Consider the following 22407-nt stretch of genomic DNA (forward strand, 5'->3'; position numbering starts at 1 on the left):
ACTGAGTTTGCAGGGGCTGAAGCACTGAAGGAGAGTTTAAACCTGGGGTGGGTAGGGATGTTATCACCTGCTCCCCCTTCTCTTCCTCTTGGCACTGCCTGCTTTGCACATCAGAGAGCCCTGGACCAGGGCAGCTTGATTTGCTGTTTGTTCAGTTCCAGCACAGGTGGAACCTCAGATAACCTGTTGAACTTTTCCCATATCAGGTAGATTGGTAGGGAGTGCAGGTAAGAGAGCAGAGGAAATGTTGGGCAGAGAGGAGTGAAAATTGAAGTAGATGGGCATTCACTTATTCAGCAAACCATGTGCCAGTTATAGGGCTGTGCACTAGCTGTCTGATCAGTCTGTCTCTGAATAGCACCCACTCTACTGGGGATTTTCCCAAGTACACCAATGACTGCAGTGTAAGATCATAAGTGCATCCACTAAGATGCAACATCAGAAATTTAAGAATCATCCTTGATGCCTTATTCCCTTATGGTCTTTCATCCCTGTGGTAGAGGCTCTGATGCAAAACCCAGACTCCTCTTCAAAAATGAAGGATTTACTCTCCAGCTGCTGAGAGTGCTGCTGGAAGACAGTACTCCACTGTCAGCCCCTTTCAAGAATTGCCTGATCAGAAGAAAGACAGCTCATCCAAGGTCATGTTCCCTTTCTGGGGCATCCTACATCCAATGACTCATCAGCACAGAAGTATAAAGGTTCAATCCTTTTACTCCAAAGGAGGACAACTCTGAAAAAATGTTCACAACCCCAGAGCTCCTCATGGGCTTGACCGAGGTCTCCTTTTCCCAAGTATGCCAATGATTATACCCCTAAGTGGGCCACTGTATTTGACTGATGCCTCCCTACATCCATCCTCCACCTGATAGCCAGAGTGATATGTTCAGAATACAAATATGATTATGTCACTCTTCTAAACTTTGCTTTTGGGATAGAGAAAACCTTTTGACTGGATTTATGAAGTCTGGATGGCCTGGATACTACTGACTGACCTCTCTAGCCACCTTATTTCAAGTCATTATGGTTCTTGTTTTCTCCCCTTTGGACCCACTGGCCTTCCTTTAGACCCCCCCCCCTTTTTTTTTGACTGGTAAGGGGATCACAACCCTTGGCATGGTGTGGTCTGCACCACTCTCAGCCAGTGAGCGCACCAGCCATCCCCATATAGGATCTGAACCCACGGCCTTGGCGCTCCCAGCGCCGCACTCTCCTGGTTGAGCCACAGGGTCGGCCCTAGACCCTTTTTTTGCTTGATGTCCTTCAGTTACATGACTTTTGCATCTGCTCTTGAAGCTTCTCTTTTCCTTCTCTACCTAATTAACTCACTCATCTATCTGATCTCAGCTCAAGCAGCAATTCCTCAGGGTTGTTTTTTCTGGCTTCCTCTCTTGTAGTAGGCAGAATTAGAAGATGACCTCCAGTGACTCTCACCCTTGTATAGTTTTCTTCTCTCCAGTGTGGGTGAACCTCTGAATATGATGAAGTACTATGACTCTCATGATTATGTTACATGGCAAAAGGAATTTTGCAGATGAAATTAATGTTACTAATTAGATGAGCTCAAGGTGGAGAGATTATTCGATTAGTCTTAACCAAATCACATGAGTCCTTCAAAAGCCAAGGGTTTTCTCTGGCTGGCAGCAGAAGAGGAAATCGGAGAGATTTGAAGAATAGGAAAGATTTCAACACACTGTTGATGGCTTGAAGATGGAAGGGACCATGGGGAAAGGAATGTAGGTAGCTGTTCCTGGCTTGAGGATGGAGGAAGAGACAGGACAAGTACCTGAGAGTGTCCTTTGGCTAAGAACAGTCTCCAGCTGACAGCCAGCAAAAGAACAAGAACTCCAGTCCTCCCCTGAATGTCTAAAAGAAAATTCAGTCTGGCTGACATCTTGACTTTAACCTTGTGAAACCCTGAGCAGAGAATCCAGCCACACTGTGTCAACTTCTGGGCAACAGATCTGTGAGCTAATAAACGGGTGCTGTTTTAAGCCACTAAATTAATAGTGATTTGTTATAGTAGCAACAGAAAAAATAACACACCTCCCATCTCAGGATCAGCAAATGTAGATCCTTACAAGCCATGCAAGTAAAATCTGGGAGCAATGGAAATTTGTTAAGATTTACAAATATTTGGAAAGATTACATGGGCAGCTAGAATGGAGAGCAACTTAAGGGTAGGACCAATTGGGAGTACATGACAGTAATTCAAGTGAGAGATGATAGTGGCTTGAACTAAAGTCATGGAGGTAGTGGAGAAGACAGATCCAAGAGCTACTTAGGAGGTAGAGAGGCAGAATTTGGAGACTGTTTGCATGTGCATGGTGAGGGAAAAGGATGAGATAAAAATGAATAACAAATCAATTCAAAATGGATTAAAGACTTAAGTATAAGACCTGAAACTGTAAAATTACTAAGGGAAAATATAGGTGAAACACTTCAGCAACTAGGTCTGGGCACAGGCACAGACTTTATGTACAAGAGCCCAAAAGCATACGCAGTAAAAGAAAAAATAAACAAATGAGACTATATCAAACTAAAAAGCTTCTGTACAGCAAAGGAAACAATCAACAAAGTGAAACGACAACCTACAGAGTGGGAGAAAATTTTTGCTAACTATGCCTCTGACAAGGGATTAATATCCATAATATACAAGGAACTCAAGCAATTACACAGTAAAAAAACAAATAACTCAATTAAAAAATGGGAAAAGGAGCTGAACAGACATTTTTCAAAGGAAGACATACAAATGGCCAACAGGTACATGAAAAAATGCTCAACATCACTAGTCATCAGGGAAATGCAGATTAAAACCACATTGAGACCACCTCACCCCAGTTAGACTGGCTATAATAAAAAAGATGATGAATAACAAATGCTGAGGAGGGTGTGGAGAGAAGGCAACACTCTTACACTGTTGGTGGGACTGTAAATTAGCACAACCACTACAGAAAATGGTATGGAGTTTTCTCAAACAACTACAGATAGATCTTCCATACGATCCAGCAATGTCACTTCTGGGTATATAGCCAGAGGAATGGAAATCATCATGTCGAAGGGATACCTGCACTCTCATGTTCATCGCAGCTCTGTTTACAATAGCCGAGACATGGAACCAACCTAAATGTTCATCGATGGATAATTGAATAAGGAAACTGTGGTATATATACACCATGGAATACTATTCTTCCATAAAAAAGAATGAAATACTCCCATTTGCAACAACATGGATGAACCTGAAGAAACTTATGTTGAGTGAAATAAGCAAAGCACAGAGGGATAAATACCTCATGTACTCACTCATATGTGAGAGTTAAGAGAGAAAGAAGGAAGGAAAGAAAGACCACAGTAGAGCGTTGGACTTGCAGAGAGAGAGAATGTTCCTTGGGCTACAAAGTGGAGTCGGGGGAAGGAAGGGGAAGGGAGAGGGATGTTGGGGGTAATTGGGTGGGGGACACAGGGTACAAATGCAATATGTGGTAATGGGCATGCTGCCAGTATGGATCTCACCCTCACATCATGGGCATGAGGGGTGACAATCAGCTTTGTATCTCATGAATATTCATAACCAATAAAAAATGAAAAAAAAAACATTTCTGGTAACCAGATAGGAAACTGTTTGATGATTACCTACTATGTACCAGGCACGTTACTTTTAATTACATTTAAGTCTCACAAAGAACTATAAATTTAGGTCCAAATTTAGGAAATCACTATTTTAGATGAAAAAAAATGTGACCCAGAGAGAGTTTAAGTAACTTGCCCACAGCCACAAAGATACTAGGTGAAAAAGCCAGAATTCAAAGCCAGGGATTTTGGAAACCAGAATTCAAGTGCTCATAATATGCTGCTTCCCAGAATGAGCAGAAGTCTTACTAAATTTCTCTGATCACCTTCTTTCTCCCATTTCATGCAATATATTTCCAAATTTTTCTTGAGTCATAAAATGTCCAATTTCATCTCCCACCCTGACACACACACACACACACACACACACACACACACACACACACACACACACACACACGGCATCCTTCACCCTCAATAAATAACCTGTACTCCAGCTTCATAGAGAAAATAGTAACTAGTGGAGATCAACTCCCACCAGCAAATCTGTTCCCTTTTGAACATGTTAAGTTTCAGATGCCTATTAAACATCTAAGTAGAAATTCCAGTAGGAAGCTGAGTATACAGGTTGTATAGGATGTAATGAAAACCACAGAATTAATGAGAGTGTGTAGAATGAGAAGAAATGAGGGACCAGGTCAAATGTTTGGAGAAGACCATTATTTAAAGGCTGGATAGAGAAAGACCAGACTGCAAAAGAGATTGAGAAAGAGCAGATAGGACAAAAACAGGCAGTGAAGCATCATAAAAGCTAAAGAGGTTCACAGAGAAAGTGCTGAACTCATTCAAATGCTGCTCCTGGATAAGAAAAATGAGGACTGAGAAATGTGCTTTGAATTTAGTGACCTGCAGATTCTTGGCAACCTTGGAAAGAGCCATTTTGGTGAGGTCATCAAGGCAGAAGACAGGGCAGGCATACTGAAAACTGAATGTGTTGGAAGTAAGGGAGTGACTTTAGGCAAGGCTTTAAGACGTATAGTTACTAAGGAAAGGAAAGAGGGTAGAATAGAGGAGGATGTGGAATGAAGGGTTTTTTGTTTTTTTAAAGATGGGAGAACTAACACTTTTTTTTTCTTTCTGATAGGTGGAATTACTCCAATATATAGAAAAGACTGAAGATACAGGAGAGAGCTGGTTAATTAACAATGAATGCAAGGTTGCGAGGTTCATAAGGAGGTGGGGAGGAATGGAATCCAGAGCAGAAGTGGAGGGTCCTGGCTTTCGATAGGAATAGAGACTCAATTGTGAGATGGATTTAGTATAAGAGGATAATTATAGGTGGAAATAAGTCATGGCCAATTGGATAGCTATATTTCCTAAACTTTTTTTGTAGCTAAGTGTGGCCTTATGACTAGGATGGTGGCTGTGGGTGGAAGTGTTAAGTACGGCTTCCAGATCAGGGTCTTAAAGGAGAGAAATGAATCCTCTCTCCCTCATTGCCCCTTCCTGCAGGCTGAATGTGGATGTGAAGGTATGCCACTGTCATCATGCAGTGAGGATAACACTCTAGGAATGGCAGAGCAACAACTTGGAAGGAGCCTGGGTCTTCTTTACTCTCAAATGATTTTACCATTCCTGGTTCTCCTGCATTAAACAGAAAGAAACCCTACAATTTTTAAGCTCCTTACAATTTTTTTCTCTGTTGTCATAGCAACCTAACCTGCATCTTAACTGAGACAGTAGATTTGTAGATTTGCTGTTTGATATTTCTATTTTCTCTATAAAGTTGGAGTTCTGTTTATCAGTGAGTGGTGTGTGTGTACGTGTGCACATGTGTGTGCGTGTGCATGTGTGTGTGTGTGTGTGTGTGTGTGTGTGTGACTGAAATTTTAGGAATTAAGATGGCTTAAGAATACTCTATGCAAAGGGAGAAAAAAGTGGAGACAAGAGGAATGTAGTAAGATTGTAAGAAAGTATTGTAGGCCCACTTGAGAGTTGATGACCATGAATTTCTAGTGGTATTAGTTTCCCTAGCAGAGCTCAGTGAGTTGGATGCAAGCAGGAAGAATGTTGATGATTCAGTTCATCCAAAGCTGGGATTCTACCAGGTGGGTTGGATGGAAAAATAATGGGACAAGGTGAAATAATGGGCCATGAAATCTCAGCTAAACATGGAGAAGAGAGAACTCCGAGGCAGGTGATGAAACCTAAAGGAGTAGTAGATAGGCTCCAGAAGATTGGCAGTTGTTGGCACCAAGGCCAGGAAGAAGGTAGCACAATGAATGTATGAGCTTCCAGAAGAAGGGGTATATTGAGAGTGAAGAAGAAACACCAATGAGTGCAGAGGACCCCAGCTCTGTGGCACATGGGTTGTGAGAGGATGAGAAGCCACCCTTTTCTGCAGAGTATGTACCATCCTTAGGGGACTGCTTGTTTTGGTTACCACAGGAGTTGGGAGAGCAGTCAAAGGAGTTGAGGATATAAGAGCTTGCTGATCTTGGAACAGGAGTTACAGAGAACAAAACTTCCCTGAGAAGCTTTCCTTAACCCGACAAGTCTAGGTTAGGGTCTCTCCCCTGTGCTTCTGCAACACCCTGTACCTCTCATTATGGTAATTCTTACAATTACAAGTCTTGAAGTTGTCTATATTCCAAGGGTCTGGCTTCTGCCCTTGTGACTGTATTTGGAGATAGGGCCTTTAAGGAGGTAATTAAGGTTAAATAAGATCATAAGGGTGGGGCCCTAATCTGATAGGACTGGTGTTCTTATAGGAAGAGGAAGAGATAGACAGACACCACATCTCTCTGTCTCTCTCCTCCCTCCTTCCCTTCCTCCCTCTCTCCCTCTCTCTCTCTCTCTCTGCCACGCACAAAGGAAAGGCCATGTGAGAACACAGCAAGAAGGCAGCTGTCTGCAAGCCAGGAAGAGACCTCACTAGAAAGTGAAACTGCCAATACCTTGATCTGGGACTTCTAGCCTCCATAACTGTGAGAAAATGAGTTTCTGTTGTTTAAGCCACCCAGTCTGTGGTATTTTGTTATGGCAGCCTGAGCTGACTAATACATACCCCTTTCTCCAACAGTTTCTCTAACCACTCTCCACACTACTCTCATTACTTATTTTCTGTCTCTCCTTTATTCTCACACCTAGATGCTGGCTCCAGCTGAATGGTCATACTTGGCTTCAGGAACCTTGGATTGCTTACAGTTTCCTTTTGCATACCGTATTATTCAACTCCTTTGCACCTTGCTCATGTTCTCCCCTCTACCTGAATGCAGACAGGTGATGGGAGATGAGGGCCAGGAGATGGTAGGTGTAGATCGATTTCAAGAAGATCGTTTGTGAAGAGGAAAAAAAAAAAAGTAATAGCTACAGTGGAGAGAGGGAGATACCATAAGCAAGGGGCGGGGGATGAAAATGCATTGCTAAGAGGGTAGAAGTTCATTTCTCAAAATCAGGAAATTCCATCTGTGCCAAAGAAAAGCTAGCATTTAGAGAGAATGGGATTTCTCAGGGTCAGGAAACAGGGAGACTTTAGATCACAGCAAGGAGGAAACTGCAAAGTCAATATGGGGAACCATTGGAAGGAGACCTGGTCTCTTGTCCTAAAACAAATCAGAAACCTATCAGGGCAAAGAAGTAGGTGCAAGACTTCCTAAGTAGGGCCAGGCTCAGTCCTGAGGGAAACTGTCTTTCTGACTAAAGCCTTGACCTGCCAAGGTTGTCCATTCTTTGGTTTTGGTTTGATTTTTTTTTTGAGGGGGTTTCTGGACCACCTATCTTGGCTCTTCTAGCTACAACAATTTACCTTTCCCTCGGGGAAGTCTCAGCCACCCCTGAAACTGCCCCCTTGGCACACATGTGGGCACATGATCCTTCTTTCAGTATTCTATATCACAATTGAGATAAGAGGGGAACATTTAAATAACACTTCAGTAAGTGTTCAGGGGAAATAATCAAAAAGGAGAATATAGTGACTAATACATACGCAGATAAACTTCTTTATAGATACTGCTTATTTTAGGTAGCTTGCAGGTCCACAAAACATCAGCACTTTACTCAGAAAACCCAGTGTTCACACACACACAGTAGTGTGAGAGTCATGTGCTCTGACGCACACACAGGCAGCTGGGATCTAGTGCTAAGAGAGAAACCTGCCACAGTTTAGTCCTTGGGGTGCCCAGCTCACCTCCTTCCCCACTAGCTCAGCCCCTCCCTGTGTCTGATGAGGCTGCCTTCTCCCCACATCTTTCAAGGCCTTCTCTTTTCTGCATTTCTATGCTGTGCAGATATGCTTCTGTGCTGAGCTCCTGCCTACGCATTCTCTGCCCACACATTCTCTGCCCACACACAAGGCCCTTCTCCTGGGATAAACATAGAGGGAGCAGGGAGGCCAGAGCCAGAGCAGGCAGGGATGTTGGGCAGAGGAAAGAAACCAGGGCAAGGACTGGCCTTTTAAGCACCTGGGGCTTGTACTGAGAGAGAGCAAAGGCACACCCCCAGCGACTGGCTCTAGCTGGATTGTCATACATGTCTTCAGACATGGGGCCTCACAGGTGGGCCAAGAGGGGCCTGGATCTCCCAGGTCAGAGTCTTACTAGAAGTTTAAAAAAGCCAAAGGAAGATCATTCAGAGAGAGAGCTTTCATGAATATCCAAACTATTAGCCTCTAGGGCCCTGTGGGACCTGCTGGTGAAGGCAAAGGCTGAGGACAACAGGGAAAGGTACTGAAACTGGAAAGGTGACGACAGACATAGAATGCATCCATGGGCGTCTTGGTCCATGTGTTCTGGGGGTGAAAAGCACAGGGAACTTTCAATCTGTGGGGAGGGCAGTCCTGAATGTTCCTAGACAGTTAATGGTGCACCCTCAACAGAGCTGCTTTAGGCTCTGATTTGATACAACCTCCTCAGTAATGTCTCTCAGCATTACCACGATTTTAGCCCTTGTGAAAAAATGTGAGCAAGTATTTTCACAAACCAGGTTGATGTTGCAATTCCCCAGCCTTTTCTCCTGTCGCTAAGTTTCCATTTCTACATCGGTAATTCTCCAGCTTTTCAAGGTAATTCAATCCTGAGGCCTGGGAGAGAACTGGAAGGAGGGGCAGGAAGGGGAGCTTTGTGCCATCTGCTGGCCAGAACTGGCATTGCCAGCGCAGCCTGGAGGCCCAGCCAGAGGACTTGGAACAAGCAGGGCAGGACCACCTGTGCCCCAGGGCCCTCAATGGCACGGCTGCTGCTAGAGGGACATAAATAGTAGTCATTGCTACTATTAAGAAATTTCTGTCTTCCAGGCACTGGTAGGCAGTTTATATTCATTATCTCATTTACATTTTAATTCTCTGGCATTTCTCTTAACAACCCTGAAAGATTTTGTAGAAAAGGCTGACAGTCTTCCAGAAAGTAAATGGTTTCCAAACTAAAACCCAACTCTGATTAGCTCCAAATACATGATCTTTCCCATTTGTTGTATTTTAAGGCGAGCCTAGCACTTGCCCTGACTTGGGTCGTGACGATCCATCTCTGAGCTCTAGCCTCAAGCCAAACTCTGGCTTCAGCCCCAAACTGGAATCCACCCACCCTGCCTCCTGCTCCTGGCTCCTAATGTTTGCACTCGATCTTTCCTTGGGTTGGATGGCCCCTCTCCCTGTTAATCTGATTTCCTTCCAAGTTTGATACTTTATTTCCATCTGTCTTCCAGGGCTAGCAGCCAAACCCTAAGAAAGAAATGGGTAGGGCAGGGTGGGCTGAAGAAGCTTCTGTGTGGGAGTAGCTAACTGGGAACTCTGAGGAGGGGTGTACATCCCAGATCCTAGCCAGGCTGAAGTATCCTGAGGATTGTGACCCAAGAAGAGAAATAGGTCCTATGAAAGGGAGAAGATCCAAGCCACAAGCTGCTGGACTCGCAACAAGGAGGGCACTTGAACAGTCTTGATACTCCTGCAGAGATCTAGCAGTGACTCCCAAACTCCTGCCCACGCCTCACAGCTGCATTTGTGCAGACCCTGAAGCTGAAGTTGGCAGCTCTTCTCCAGAGTGGCAAGTGGTCCCTTGTGTTTGGCTGTAGCTCCAGGATCACATTTGGGCATATTGGGCATCCTTGGCAGTGATTCACAAGCTTTGCCTCTCACAATTGGCTTCTGTTCCCCTAGTTACCACAGTTACTGCCACACAGTAATTCTCAAGAAAGAAAGGAGGATGCCTGACCTTGACCTCAAGGTGAGGTAGTTCCTTTCCTTATCTCCCTAAAAGAAACAGTATGACAGACCTGGGTTTCATTCTATGTGACTTAGGGGCCCTGTAATATTGGGCAAGTTATGTAATCCTAGAGTCTTGGTTTCCTCATTTCAAAAAGGGGGTAATAGTGCCATCTTTCTCATACAGTTGTAAGGATTAATTGAGACAATACATTTAGACTGGGATCTGGCATAAAGTAACTTCTCAGTAAATCTAATCTAATATGTTTAGTTGCTCTATGGGCTTCAGTTTCCTGGTCTGGAAAAATAAGCATAATACAAATTTAAACTTAACTAACATTTAACTTCCTAACATTGTTATAAGAACAAAATGAGATAATGTATGTATAACAGTACGCTATGAATGATTCCATATTGCTGTGTAAAAAAATTGGACATTTCCTTGATTCTCTAAATCAGACAATTTTCACTTAAGCTTTTAACCACCAACCATACAGGAGATTTAATCTCAGCTGTGTTTTGTGGCTTTCTTTCCACTCTCTCTTCCCCAGTTTAGGGCCTTACAAAAGTCTCTGGGGGTTTTATGTTGTAGAGAACATCTGGTTTTCAGATGACACTGACTATGCTGGTATGTAGTCTTCTTCAAGCCTGCATACCCCTATAGGGCACTGCTCTGAGGCTTTGGTGCCAGCTCTGACATAGTGATCGTTCTCCAGTTTCCAAAGACTCAACTCTCAGTGTTTCCTATTCTGGATCCTCTGTGGAATTTCGGGCTGTTTTTTCTCTAGAAACCCTGTCATAGAATTTTTACTCATATTACCTTTGCCCTCTGATGTTATTCCCATGATTATGGCAAAGGGACTTTCCAAATGTAATGAAGTTAGTTAATAATCAGATGACCTTAAAATAGGGAGATTTTCCTGGATTATCTAGATGAACCTAGCCCCTAATCTAATCAGATGAGCCTTAAAAAGCAGAGATTTTTCTCAGTTTGTTAGTAGAAGGGGAAGCTAGAGATTTGAAGAATGAGAAAAATTTAATGTGTCTTGGATGGCTTGATGATGAAGGAGTCCTTAGTCAAGGAATCAGGGACCTCAGTCATACAATCAAAAGGAACTGAATTCTGCCAACAACTTGAATATGCTTGGAAGCAAATCCTTCCCCAGAAGCTCCAGATAAGAGCCCAGCCCAGCTGACACCTTGGTTTCAGCCTTGGCAGGCCCTGAACAGAGGGTCCAGTTGAGTGACAGCCCAGATTTCTGACTCACGGAACTGTGAGATAATAAATTGGTAACATAATAGTGGTTTGAAAGATAAATTATGACCAGCATTTTTTTAAAAATGAAAGAATATAGAGCAGAATACTTAGTAATGCATCCCACAAGGTAAGAGTAAATATTGTTTAAGTTATATATATGTGTAAATGTGTGTGTATTTGGTCATTAAATAAAATGCATTTTTTTTCCCTGTGGGGAAAAAAAAATAAATGGGTCCAAGCTGCTTTATATGGTAATGTGTTACAGCAGCAAAAGAAACCTAATATAACACTTAAGAATTTCATTTCTTTTCCTTTTCTTGGATAATCTTCTGTACTTGGGTCTAGAAGCTTCTGTTTCTTCAACTCTAAGCCCTCACAGACAATTGGGCACAATTTACCTCTAAGTGAATTGTTTGTGAAAACCTAGGAGCCCTGGTTTTCACAAACAAAATCTATGGCAGAGAGTTTCTGTCAATTTCTGTTTCGATCCCATAGGATTCAAGAAGCTTTAAGTTTAGGGGATACAAAGATCTAGGTAATTTCTTATGATGGCAGGAGGGATAAAATGAATAAAACCCAAATGAACATTTCAGTAAATTTTCTGCCACATATATAAGTATTTAGCCTAGTGCTTAATACATGCTAACTAATATTCTTTGGACTAAAAGAATTTATTTTTATTTTTTTCGTTATTCCAGGAACTTAAAATTGCATTCACTTCTGCCCAACCTAACCTAACTCTATTCAGCTTGACCCAAATTGTCAAAACTTTGTCCTCAACACAGTGACAGAAACTGCCCCACAACTAGAGGACCCCAGTATGGAATTGCTGATATACAAAGTGACTTTTGGTGTGGTGGCTCCATCATGAAGAATACGATCTCATCCTGGAACAGTGGAGACAAAGAAAAATGCATAACTGGCCACAGAAGAGTCTTGTTTCTGTATCCATAATATGCCAGGTAACCAGTTATTACCACAGGATTCTATGGGGTGGCAGGGGCCACCTGCTATAAGAGAGCCTTCACTGGGGACAGGTGTGCATGTTGTAGTATGTCAATAAAAAGCTTATTCTCAGTTCCTTAAGTTCATCAGTTACCACCAAAATGACCTTCACAACATACCCACCCATTTTAGTTCAACATGATTTGAAGGCAGAGATGGTATAAGTACCTCTCGAGAAATTGACACACATCTTCCTCTAACATTGGACCTCTATCTACTTCAGCTCTCTTCTCTTTGGTTAGCAAATATACATTTGGGTACCTACTATGTTCCAGGCACAGTTTTGGCTCTGAGGATACAGAGATGAACAAGACAGACCAAATGCCAGCCTATAGATCTTATATTTTGTGAGGAAGATATCACAAAATAACTACATATTTTTAAATGATTAAAAGTGCAATGATCCTTATAATCTCTTCTGAGAGTAGAGACGTCACTCAGTTTTACCTGTAAGTTAAATCCCAGTACATTTTTTTTCCTTTTTGTCTTTTTTTTTTCGTGACCGGCAACGGATCGTAACCCTCAGTGTCGCGCCCGTACCGGACCGGGACCGGCCACGGGATCGCAACCCTCGGTGTTGCTCCCGCCCCTCGCTCAGCCAGTGAGCGGCCGGTCTGTATGTGGGATCTGAACCCTCGGCGGGAGCGCCACCACGCTTCCCAAGCGGCTCGCTATAGCAGTGAGCCACCGGGCCGGCCCCAATCCCAGTACATTTTAAAATATCACCTGGCACAGCTCAGATCTGAAGGATGGCCAAGCCCTGGAGGAGCTAAAGTGGTGACCCAGGGTGAATCTGATTGAGATGACATCAGACTCCATCCCATAGAACAAACAACACCCTCTCTGTCCCAAACCTGCAGACCTCCATCCAAATATACAAAAGTTAATCCAAAACTCCCAACACACTCATTCTAATTGTCCCTGACTATGATATTTCATTCCACCCAGTCTCTACTCTCCACCCTATATTCTGGAATACCGTGCAAAGGAGGGCTGGATTTCTGCCAGCACCAAGGTCAGCTCCAATAACTAACTTGGTAGGACAGGGCTAGGCGAATGGTCCTGGGAACTACTCTCCCTTTGAAATCAGCCCTGGATACAGGGAAGCCCTGGCCCCAGACTCCAGGATGGGCCAAGGGAAGTAAAAAGAAGCAGAGGTATCTGCTCTGGCCCACTCAGCTAGATCTCACAAAGAGAGACCCTCAGACCTCACAAAGCTGAGAATATACACTCTGGGACACAATGGCCAGTGTGTGTATGTGACTATATCTATGAAAGCACATGCACACACATAGCAGTGTAATCCATTAGCCTGATTCACCTTGGCTCAATATCGATTCTCTCTTCTTCAGATACCCCAAGCTCTTTGAATCCAATGCACCAGCTGTTACACAGCTCATGTCCCTCACCCTGTGAATCAGAATTCAGACAGAATTCATCTTGTGCCTTTGCCTTTTCTTTTCAGCCCCATACATGCTTAGTGAGGAGGCAAATTCTTCATTTAAGTGCAACTTGCAGGGTACGCTTGTGAACATCTGTGGCATTCAAAAGACTTCTTGAATCAAGAAAACTTTGGGTGTGTTTTGTGTTTTCACAAGTGCATATACACCTGTGGAGGGCATCTTTGTGTCTGTTGGTATATGATTGTCAGCATATGTGTGTTCAGGAGATGCATGACTGAATGTGTATATATTATGTGGGTGTAAGTTATATCTATGCTTGTGAGAAAGCATGTGCACTCTGAGAATGGGAACTACAGAGCATTTTAGATAAAATTCCTTGGGACCGGCAGGTGTATGTGCAACTTTGTGTGTGTGTGTGTGTACTGGTGAGTGGGGGATTAGTGTGTGCTGTACTCCTACATCTCTAGCTGGGCATCTACAGGCCAACTCACTCTTGTCTCTGTGACCTAGCAGACAGGATGGCAGAATTCCTATAGGTATGCTTTCCTACAACTCTGGATTCACATGGCTCCTGGGGATAGGATAGGATCACTCTGGGCCTGAGGGTCCCTCATGGCTGGCCCTGCCCTCTCCATCCTTGGAAGTTCCCTCCCCAGGCTCGCCCTCATCATCAGCCTCGGCCAGGTCCTCAGGCATCGGCCACTCTCGAGTCTGCCACTCCAGCCGTTCTATGCGGTAAGCAATCTTAAGTGCACCAGACTCCAGCTCAGCCAGGAGGCGAGCAAACTTGGTCTGTAGATCATCAAGCTGCTCATCAAGGCCTCGCAGCCGGGACTCTGTGGCCTCCTGTAAGGCAATCTCAGCTGCCTCAGCATTCACGTCCAATTTATTCATTTTGAGCAGGATCTCACGGCCCTTCTCCTCCATGACGGTCTGGGCTTGTGGATACTCGCTCAGCACCTCCCGCAAGTCCTCCTTGCTCAGGCAGAACAGGTCCGAATAACCTAGGCTCTTGATGTTAGCTGTACGGCGGTTTCCAGACATGTTCCCTGTGGCCCATGGGCAGATGAGAGGATAGTTAGCAGGGGGGCAGGAGGTGGGATTTCACTCCTGAACCAGGGCCTCCACTTCCATATTCGTGTTTCTGAGCCTCTCCTTCTGCCTCATTAATCCTCTCATTCAGTAATATACTGGGGACCAGGCCCTGTGCTGGGTGGGTATCAGAGACCTGCCTCAAAGAATTCAGTCTAAGAGGAGATAAACATTTAATGAAATTGTTACATAACAGTATGGCTGATGCAGTGTAGATGTATGCACCAGGTACTGTGGGAAGACAGGCAAAGATCCCCGACCTAGCTGTAAGGCAGGGAGTTTGGGGAAGCCTGGAAGAAGGGATGCCTGAACTTAGTAGGAGTACCTAGGACATGGGGAGGGCAATCTAGCCAGAGAGAGGAGCATGAGCTGAGGGATGGAGGTAGAAGAGAGTCAGGTGTATGCAGAAAACAGTAAGCAGTTCAGACTGGCTGAGTGCAGGGTGTGGGGAGAGTGGAGAGAGGAGAGAGCCAGGTCATGCTGGGTCATTCATGTAAGCCATGGCAAGGAGTTCAGATCTTAGGCAGAGGGCAGTAAGAAACTGTTGAAATATTTTAAGCAGGGGAGCTACATGCTATCATTTATATTTCAGAAAGATGTTGGTGGTGGTGGGTGGGTGGGAAGATCATTTTGGCTGCATGCTGCAAATTCTCAGAGCTAGAAGGACCTTAGAAAAGCGGGGGAGGGGGGGGCTACCATTTATTGAACACTTGCTGTGTGCCAGGCACTGCATGGGTATCTTATCTACAGAGCTCATCTAATCTCAAAAATAACTCTTTGGGTTTTTAATACCATTCTCATTGGACAGGTGAGGAAATTGAGGCCTGAAAAGGGAGGTGGCTTGTCCAAAGTCAAGCAGACAACAGCCAACTGCATACAGGATGTGGAGTTTGAGGGGGTTATTGGAGGACAGATGTGAGGCCTTTAGAATTGCTAAAGGGTGGGACTCTCTGGATGAGAGAGACAGAGACAGTCTAGAGCATATCTAGCCTCAGTCAGTGACAGAGTGCTCATCCCCTTTTGGGTTTATCCCTCTCCCATGGCTTCAGTTTCTTTACCTGTGATCAGGCATAACAACAACTGCACAGGCTGACGAGAGGAAAACATGAGCCAGTGTACAGTACCTGGCCTGGCCCAGAGGTGACGCTCAGTAAATGGGTATTTCTTCTCTTCTACATTTCTTTTCACTTGGCTGTGAGAAAGTTGTTCCTTGTACTAATCCCAAGTGTGTATACCGATTATTGTGTAAGTTACCAAACTTCTCTGAGCTTTAATTTCCTTATCTTTAAAATGGGGATAAGAATAGTATCTACTTTAAAGAGCTGCTGTAAGAATTTAATAAGTTGATAGGTGTGAAGCACTTAGAACAGGACATGTAGTAAGTATGAAATAAATATTAGATATTATTATTACTATCTCTGTCATTTTCCACTGGTCAGCATCCACAGAGGATGTCTACTCTTTCTTCTAAGGACCCACCCTGCCAACTGACGTTGGCTCAGCTTCTTCTCAGGGAACAGATCCTCCATGTCCTGCTTCTCTCCTGAGCCCTCTAGTGACTCAGGTTAGGGCCAGGTTTTCTTAATCTGTAAATCCTGAAGTACCATGGAGTCCCAGCACTGGATTCTGCTGTCTCCAGGCTATTCCCCAGCCCTGTCCCCAGAACAAATTCTGGGGTGCCCACCTTTGATGTTGATGATGCTGATCTCCCCAAAGTAGAGCCCTGCACCAAGCACAGCATACTGTGTGACACCGTCATCTGCCACCACGGCCAGTTGACCCTCACGGATGATGTACATCTCCCGGCCAATGTCCCCCTTGCGGCATACATATTCGCCTGGTGAGTAGGTCTGAGGCTGCAGCTTCAGCACTAGCTCCTCCAGCAGGCTGGCCTCACAGTTCTGGAAGATCTGCACCCGCCTTAGAGTAGATAGGTGTACAGACACAGCCACTTCTGCCCGCAGCCGCTCTGGCAAGTGCTGTAAAATGGCTACTTCATTGACCATCTTCTTGTTGATCTGCAGGTGCTGGTACCTGGGAGTAAGGGCAGTGCTATTTCCTCACCAGCCCCATATGTGCCTGCTTCCACCCCTTCCATCAGGGCTCAGCTCAGCTTCAGCCAAGAGCACAATCACACAGATCTCACAGAGGTTATGGAAGTACCTGACAATTGGCTAATCTCCTTCCCTGTTCACAGGTATGCTTTGACCTTTTCTAACTCATCCAGGGCACGGAAGCCTCCACCACTTGACAATGAATAAGGTATCCTTTACCTCTGGTCAGGCTCTACCCCACCCACCAATGATGATGGTGATGTTTTGTACCACCCCAACCGATACCTCCCTCGATCACCCATCCCCTCTAGAGACTCTCTACTCTGGGTCCCCAACTTTGTGGCACTTCCTTTCGCTTGGTCCACAGTACAGATTACCATGACATAGTCAACCATCTTGTTATTGACCACCCTATGGGGGGTGTTGCCCTCTCCACCCACCCCTTCCAGGGTCTTCTGAGCCCTACTAGGCAGTGGCACTTCCCATTCTCTGATCTCCATGTTACCCTTCCTTGGGCATGAGTTCCTCTCCCCATCAGTCTCCACCCTGTCCCCCAAGTCCAGATTCCCATAATGGAGGACTTCCCTTCCCAAGCCCATCTAGAAGACCCACCAGTGTGCCATATTTTGACTGTCTCACCTGGCCCACTAGGCCATGGGAAGCCAGTCACCTCCCTCAGGTTCCATCCCATTCCCCTCTCCCTGTCCTGGCCTGGAACCTGGACGTTCTCACCAGTCGATAACTCGCCGCTCCAGCCGTCGGTTGATGTGCTGCAGCTTCAAGTACCTCTTCACAAGCGCGTGATCGGGGTAGAAAGCCGCATCTGCAGTGTTCATGTTGTAGATGACAGAGCTCATGCTACCCATGATGGTGGCGAAACCCATGACGGCCAGCAGGAAGTCACCCACCATGAAGAGGTACTCCTCCTCCTGGGCTGGCAGCGGCGTATCACCCACCGTCGTCAGGATCAGCGTGGAAAAGTAAAAACTGTAGAGGTACTGGCGCCGCAGGCGCTCGAAGCCGGGCTGTGCGGGGTCCGGGTACACCCATGCATCACGCCCGAAGCCCAGGTACCGGGACAAGGCAAAGTATAGGCAGCTGTTCCAATGGATGACGACAAAAATGTAAAGCATTAGCTTGGAGATGCGAAAGGCGTTTGGGTAAGGTGTGCGGGTCTCAGTGCGGTCAAAGGCCTCGAAGAGGCGGGGCACACGGAGAAAGCGGTTCAGTCTCAGTGTGGGTGTGTGCGGACCCAGCTGCACATAAGCCAGGTCGGTGGGCATCAGGGAAGCCAGGTCCAGCAAGAAGCTCCAGGTGCGAACGTAGCGACTCGCGATCCTGCCCTTGTCCACGACCAGGATACCCTGATCTAAAAATCCTGGGGGGCGGGAGGGAATGGCCCGGGTGTGGGCGGCCTGGGTGAGTGTGGGCAGGCCAGGGTAGAATAGGGAGGCAGTCACCAGGGTGGGGTGGAGGCAAGCATAATCTTGCTCTAGGGTTTCTTGGGTGAGTACGGGGATGTTGTCAAGCACAGAGGCACAGGAAAGTGCAGCAATGGAGGGGGACCCTTTCTCGTTACTAGGAGTCTCTCTTTAGAAGGAAACATGGAACAAAGGTCAGTTCTAGGGGCTCACTGACCTGTGTGGAAGCGCACCACGATGTCCAATAGGTACAGCAGGTCGCTTGTGTAGTCCAGCACCAACCAGGCTACCAGATAACCGTGCTGCAAGTCGGGAAAGCAGGCTCTGCAGGGCGATGATAGAAAGGATGGGCTTAAGGGCACCCTGTGTGTGAGATGCAATCTCCCCAGGCCCCTCAGAACTCTGCCTTGGGCTCTCCCGTGGGCGTCACCCGTCCTTTGGGCCCCACCCAAGAGCTACCCCTCTCCTTGGCCTCACTGTTTAGCCTCCATCCTCGCTTAAGGCCCCTCCCTTAGTGCCCCTGCCAAACCTGCACACAACGATGATGAGGTTATACATTACTGGGAAGACCATTGTGTTCAGCCACCAGTAGTAGTAATCCCCAGATGGGTCCAGGACAGGCACAGACTTCCTATGGGCAAGAGGAGAAGTCTTCCTTCATTTATTCATCAGACATTTCAAAGCTGTGGCTGTGAGTGTGGGCACCAAGAGGAACGAAGCTCCATCAAGTAAAGTGGACAGATCAGACACAGGGAACCAGAACTCCTCACCTGGCCTTAGATGGGGCAGAGGGGCTGGACTCTGTTGTCTTCACTTTGCTGTTCTTGCTCATGGTTCTGTGGCCTGGTGCTGAAGTGTGAGACATCCAGGGCTTCTCGGCCTGTAGGCAGTTTTGGGAAGTGATGGCTAGTGCTTGACTGACTGCAAGAGGCTGCCCTTGGGCTCCAGCTGTGACTTCTCTTTGAAGCTCTTAGCAACACAACCAAAGCTAGCTGCTACTGAGGGGACAGAGGCAGTAGCTGCAGCACCCTGCACTGTCTCCCAGGGCCTGGGTTTACACCTGATCAGCTAAACATCTCTAATGAGGTCTCTGGAGAATGTGTGTGTGTGTGTGGGGGGGGGGTGTCTGCTAAGTTTAGAATAACAAATCCCAAGCAAAGACTTTAATAAGAAAGCTTAAATCATGTAATACATTTTTAAAAAATAAAATATGTGACTTAAAAGCAAAACCAGGACTGATAGAAAATATATAAGATGACTTTTAAAATAACTTTGTATTTCTCTCTTCCTCGAGTTACATTTTTGAAAGGAATAAACTGAAACCACAGAAGGTTTTTATTATCTTGTCTTAGACTATTGAAAAATAAAGACGAATTGCAAAAAGTTAAACAGCAAAGAATAAACAAAGAAGGGGGGGGGGGGGGGGTGTATGCTTCAGAGAGAAGCCTGGGCCTTTCTGTCTTCCTCTTCTCCTCCTTCCACCCCCAGCTGAGCTACATACGGGCCCTCTAGGTCAGTAGATCTGGGTTCCAGTGTAGACTCAGAGACACACTCGGTTTTACCTTGTGTAAGTTCTCTGCTTGGGCCTTACTTATTTAACAACTATTTACTGAATAGCTCATCTGTGTCAGGTGCTAAACTAGTCTCCAGAGACAAAGAGATGCCTCTCACATCAGACATGAGCTCTGTTCGGTTTTCATTACCTGCACCCTTATCTACATCCACGTCTACTTTACCTTCTTCCTGCTGGATGATGTGATGGAGGTTATCCTATGGCGCTTTTGTCATTTCCTTCCTGTTCCTGCTAATGCCTGATCTCACCAGCTATTCTGTGTGTTTTTTGGATCCTCAATCTTTTCAATTTTTCACTTTCTGTGTAGATGCTTAAATATCCTATACCCAAACAACAAAAAGAACCGCTATAAATTCTCCCTTAACCTATTGTCTCCTTTACTACTATCATGTTTTTTAGTCCACAAATCAACATCAGAACACCTGCTATGTGCCAGGCCAATATTGTGCTAAGTATTGGGGGTAAAAGACAAATGAGACATATTCCCTGTCCTGTAGAAGTTCATCATCTGGTAGGAGAAATAGGCTGACAGGAAATTACACATCAGGTAATTACACAGGGGTGGTCATTGCCAGGGTACTGATGAATACTCTATTAGATGGGTACACAGAGGGCTGTTACAGTACATAGGAAGGGTCTCAACTGAGCCTGGGTTCTATAGGATGAATAGGAGTTAGGTATAGAGATAGGAGGGTGAAAAGCACTAGAGGGAGGGTGCACAAAGGCATGGAGGCATCAGAAGTCAAGAGTGACTGGGAGAATGTTAGTTGGTTTTTTTTAGAGGACCTGGGAGGAGGGTAGTGGTGAGAGATAAGGCTGAATGATGAACAGAGGCCAACTCAGGGAGAGTTTTGTTGGCCACATTATAAAGCTTGGATTTTACCTGAAGGCTTGATTTTACCCAAAGGATTTTGTACATTAAGCAATAGGGTCAGATTTGTATATTGGAGAGTTTCTTGGAAGAAACACTTGTAGCCCCCAATTCATTTTTTTTGAAACTCTCTTTTCCCATGACTTCTGTGACATCATAATTTTTTAAAAAAATTTCTCTTTAGTCTCTTTCATAAGGTCATCTGCCCATCCCTTCTATGTTGATGTTTTCTTAGGACTCTGTTTTAGGCTTTCTTTTCATTCCATCCTCGTGATTCTTTCTGGCTGATCCAGGTCATACAGGATTTCCTTTCCCATCTAATGGCTCCCCCAAACTCTCCCTGAGCTGCAATTATCTACATGACTAACTGTTCACTGGATGTCCCCATTTGGATATCCCAGTCACCTTCAACCCATGGTGTCAATAACTGAGCTCATTATCTTCCCTCATCTACTCTTTCTCCTATAATCCTCATATCTATCCTCTCAGCCAAAAACCTATGATCAGTATTTATTATTTTTATTGTATGACATTGTGGCCATTTTAAACAATGGCCACAAATTCTTTGATGCTGCTCCCTTGTGACTATTTCAACAATAGAGTATAGCAGGAGTGGTTTTGTGACTTCTGAGGCTATATCACAGAAGGCCATGCAGCTTCTTTCTGGTGCTTGTGGCATGCTTGTTGTCTGGTAGCTCCCTCTAGGGATGCTTCCTCTTGAAACCTAGCCACCACATTGTGAGAAGCTCTGTTTGACAGTCCCAGCTGAGTTCAGCCTTTGAGTTGTCCCAGCCCAGACATTAGACATATGACTGAAGAAGTCTCCAGATGGTTCCAGCCACCAGCCTCAAGTCAGCCCTAGGCATTTGAGCTTCCTAGATGAAGCCCCAAACATCATGGAACAGACACAAGCCATTCCTTCTGTCTTGTCCAAATTCCCAGAATCTGTCAGCATAATAAGAGGACTGTTTTATGACACTAAGTTTGGGGTGGTTCATTACACAGCACAGTAGCCAGGACAAACATAGAAAGGTGCACAATTCCTAATGTCTTGATAAATTTTCACAAAGTGAACACGCCCATGTTACCAGCAATCAGATCAAGAAACAGAACATTACCAGTGTTTAAAGAGCCTTACTATACCCCCTTCCAGTCAGTGCTTTTCCAAGGGTAATCACTGTCCTGTTTTCTAATACTATAGTTTAGTTTTGCCTGTTTTTGACTCGATATAAGCTAAGCATCAGCTTTTAATCCTTTCTTGTTATTTTCCTTTCATACGCACCCGCTCATCAAGCCCTGGATCTATCTTCTATTGTCCACATGTCCACTTCTCTGCATTCTTACTACTCTAGTTTGGGCCTTATCAGCTCTTGTCTGGTCTTTTGCAAAGGCCTCACCATGATAAAATCTAAACTCCTTATCATGGCCTACAAAACTCTCCAGTACCTCATGTCTGTCCGTGTCTTCAGCCTCATCTCACAAAGTTTCCTATGCATGTTCCTTAGGCTCCCGACACACTGTACTGACGGCAGTTTCCAGAGCACCTCCTGCATGTTGTCCACTCTTTCTTGCCTTGGTATATTTTAATTCTTTGGGCTGAGACTTCCATTTCTTTTTATTTTTAAATAGTTTTTATTTTGAACTAATGTTAGACTTACACAAAAGTTGCAAAAATAACACAGAAAGTTCTAGTAAACTCTTTACCCATGTTCCCCTAATGTTAACATCTTCCGTAACCATAGTACAATGATCAAAACCAGGTATGTAACATCGGTACAATACTTTAAAATATTTGAAACTTCCATTTATTTTAGTTTATCTTTCTCTTGCTTGTTTCCCACGACTCGGCTGAGACAGCTTTTCCTCATGGAAGTCTTTCCTAAGCCCCTTCTCCCTTCCTTTCTCTCATACTCTACACACACAACTCATACTAAGTGCTGCTCCCTAGATGATCCCCCTACTAT

The 22407-nt window shown here is 45.0% G+C and overlaps 1 protein-coding gene across 1 annotated transcript; it reads right to left on the bottom strand.

Annotated features, from left to right (window-relative positions):
• Window positions 1–13851: 13851 nt before the first annotated feature.
• Window positions 13852–18937, bottom strand: CNGA4 (cyclic nucleotide gated channel alpha 4). Its single transcript, XM_008573703.1, has 6 exons — window positions 18770–18937; window positions 18529–18630; window positions 18217–18323; window positions 17311–17956; window positions 16209–16558; window positions 13852–14481 (listed from the first exon to the last, which is right to left on the bottom strand). Exons 1-6 carry the CDS (start codon window positions 18862–18864, stop codon window positions 14021–14023), a joined length of 1761 nt encoding a protein of 586 aa, XP_008571925.1. The 5' UTR covers window positions 18865–18937; the 3' UTR covers window positions 13852–14020.
• Window positions 18938–22407: the final 3470 nt, after the last annotated feature.

This window comes from Galeopterus variegatus, unplaced genomic scaffold, assembly GCF_000696425.1.
Source record: "Galeopterus variegatus unplaced genomic scaffold, G_variegatus-3.0.2 Scaffold956, whole genome shotgun sequence".
NCBI classification, from domain to species: domain Eukaryota; kingdom Metazoa; phylum Chordata; class Mammalia; order Dermoptera; family Cynocephalidae; genus Galeopterus; species Galeopterus variegatus.

Bases quoted from the DNA above. Each gene is read 5' to 3' on its own strand.
- CNGA4 (XM_008573703.1), bottom strand. From the start codon at position 18,864: ATGTCTCACACTTCAGCACCAGGCCACAGAACCATGAGCAAGAACAGC. The intron at 16,559-17,310 runs GTGAGAACGTCC...CCTTACTCCCAG, and splicing joins GAGCGGCGAGTTATCGACTG to GTACCAGCACCTGCAGATCA. The intron at 14,482-16,208 runs GTGGGCACCCCA...CATGGGCCACAG, and splicing joins CAGCATCATCAACATCAAAG to GGAACATGTCTGGAAACCGC.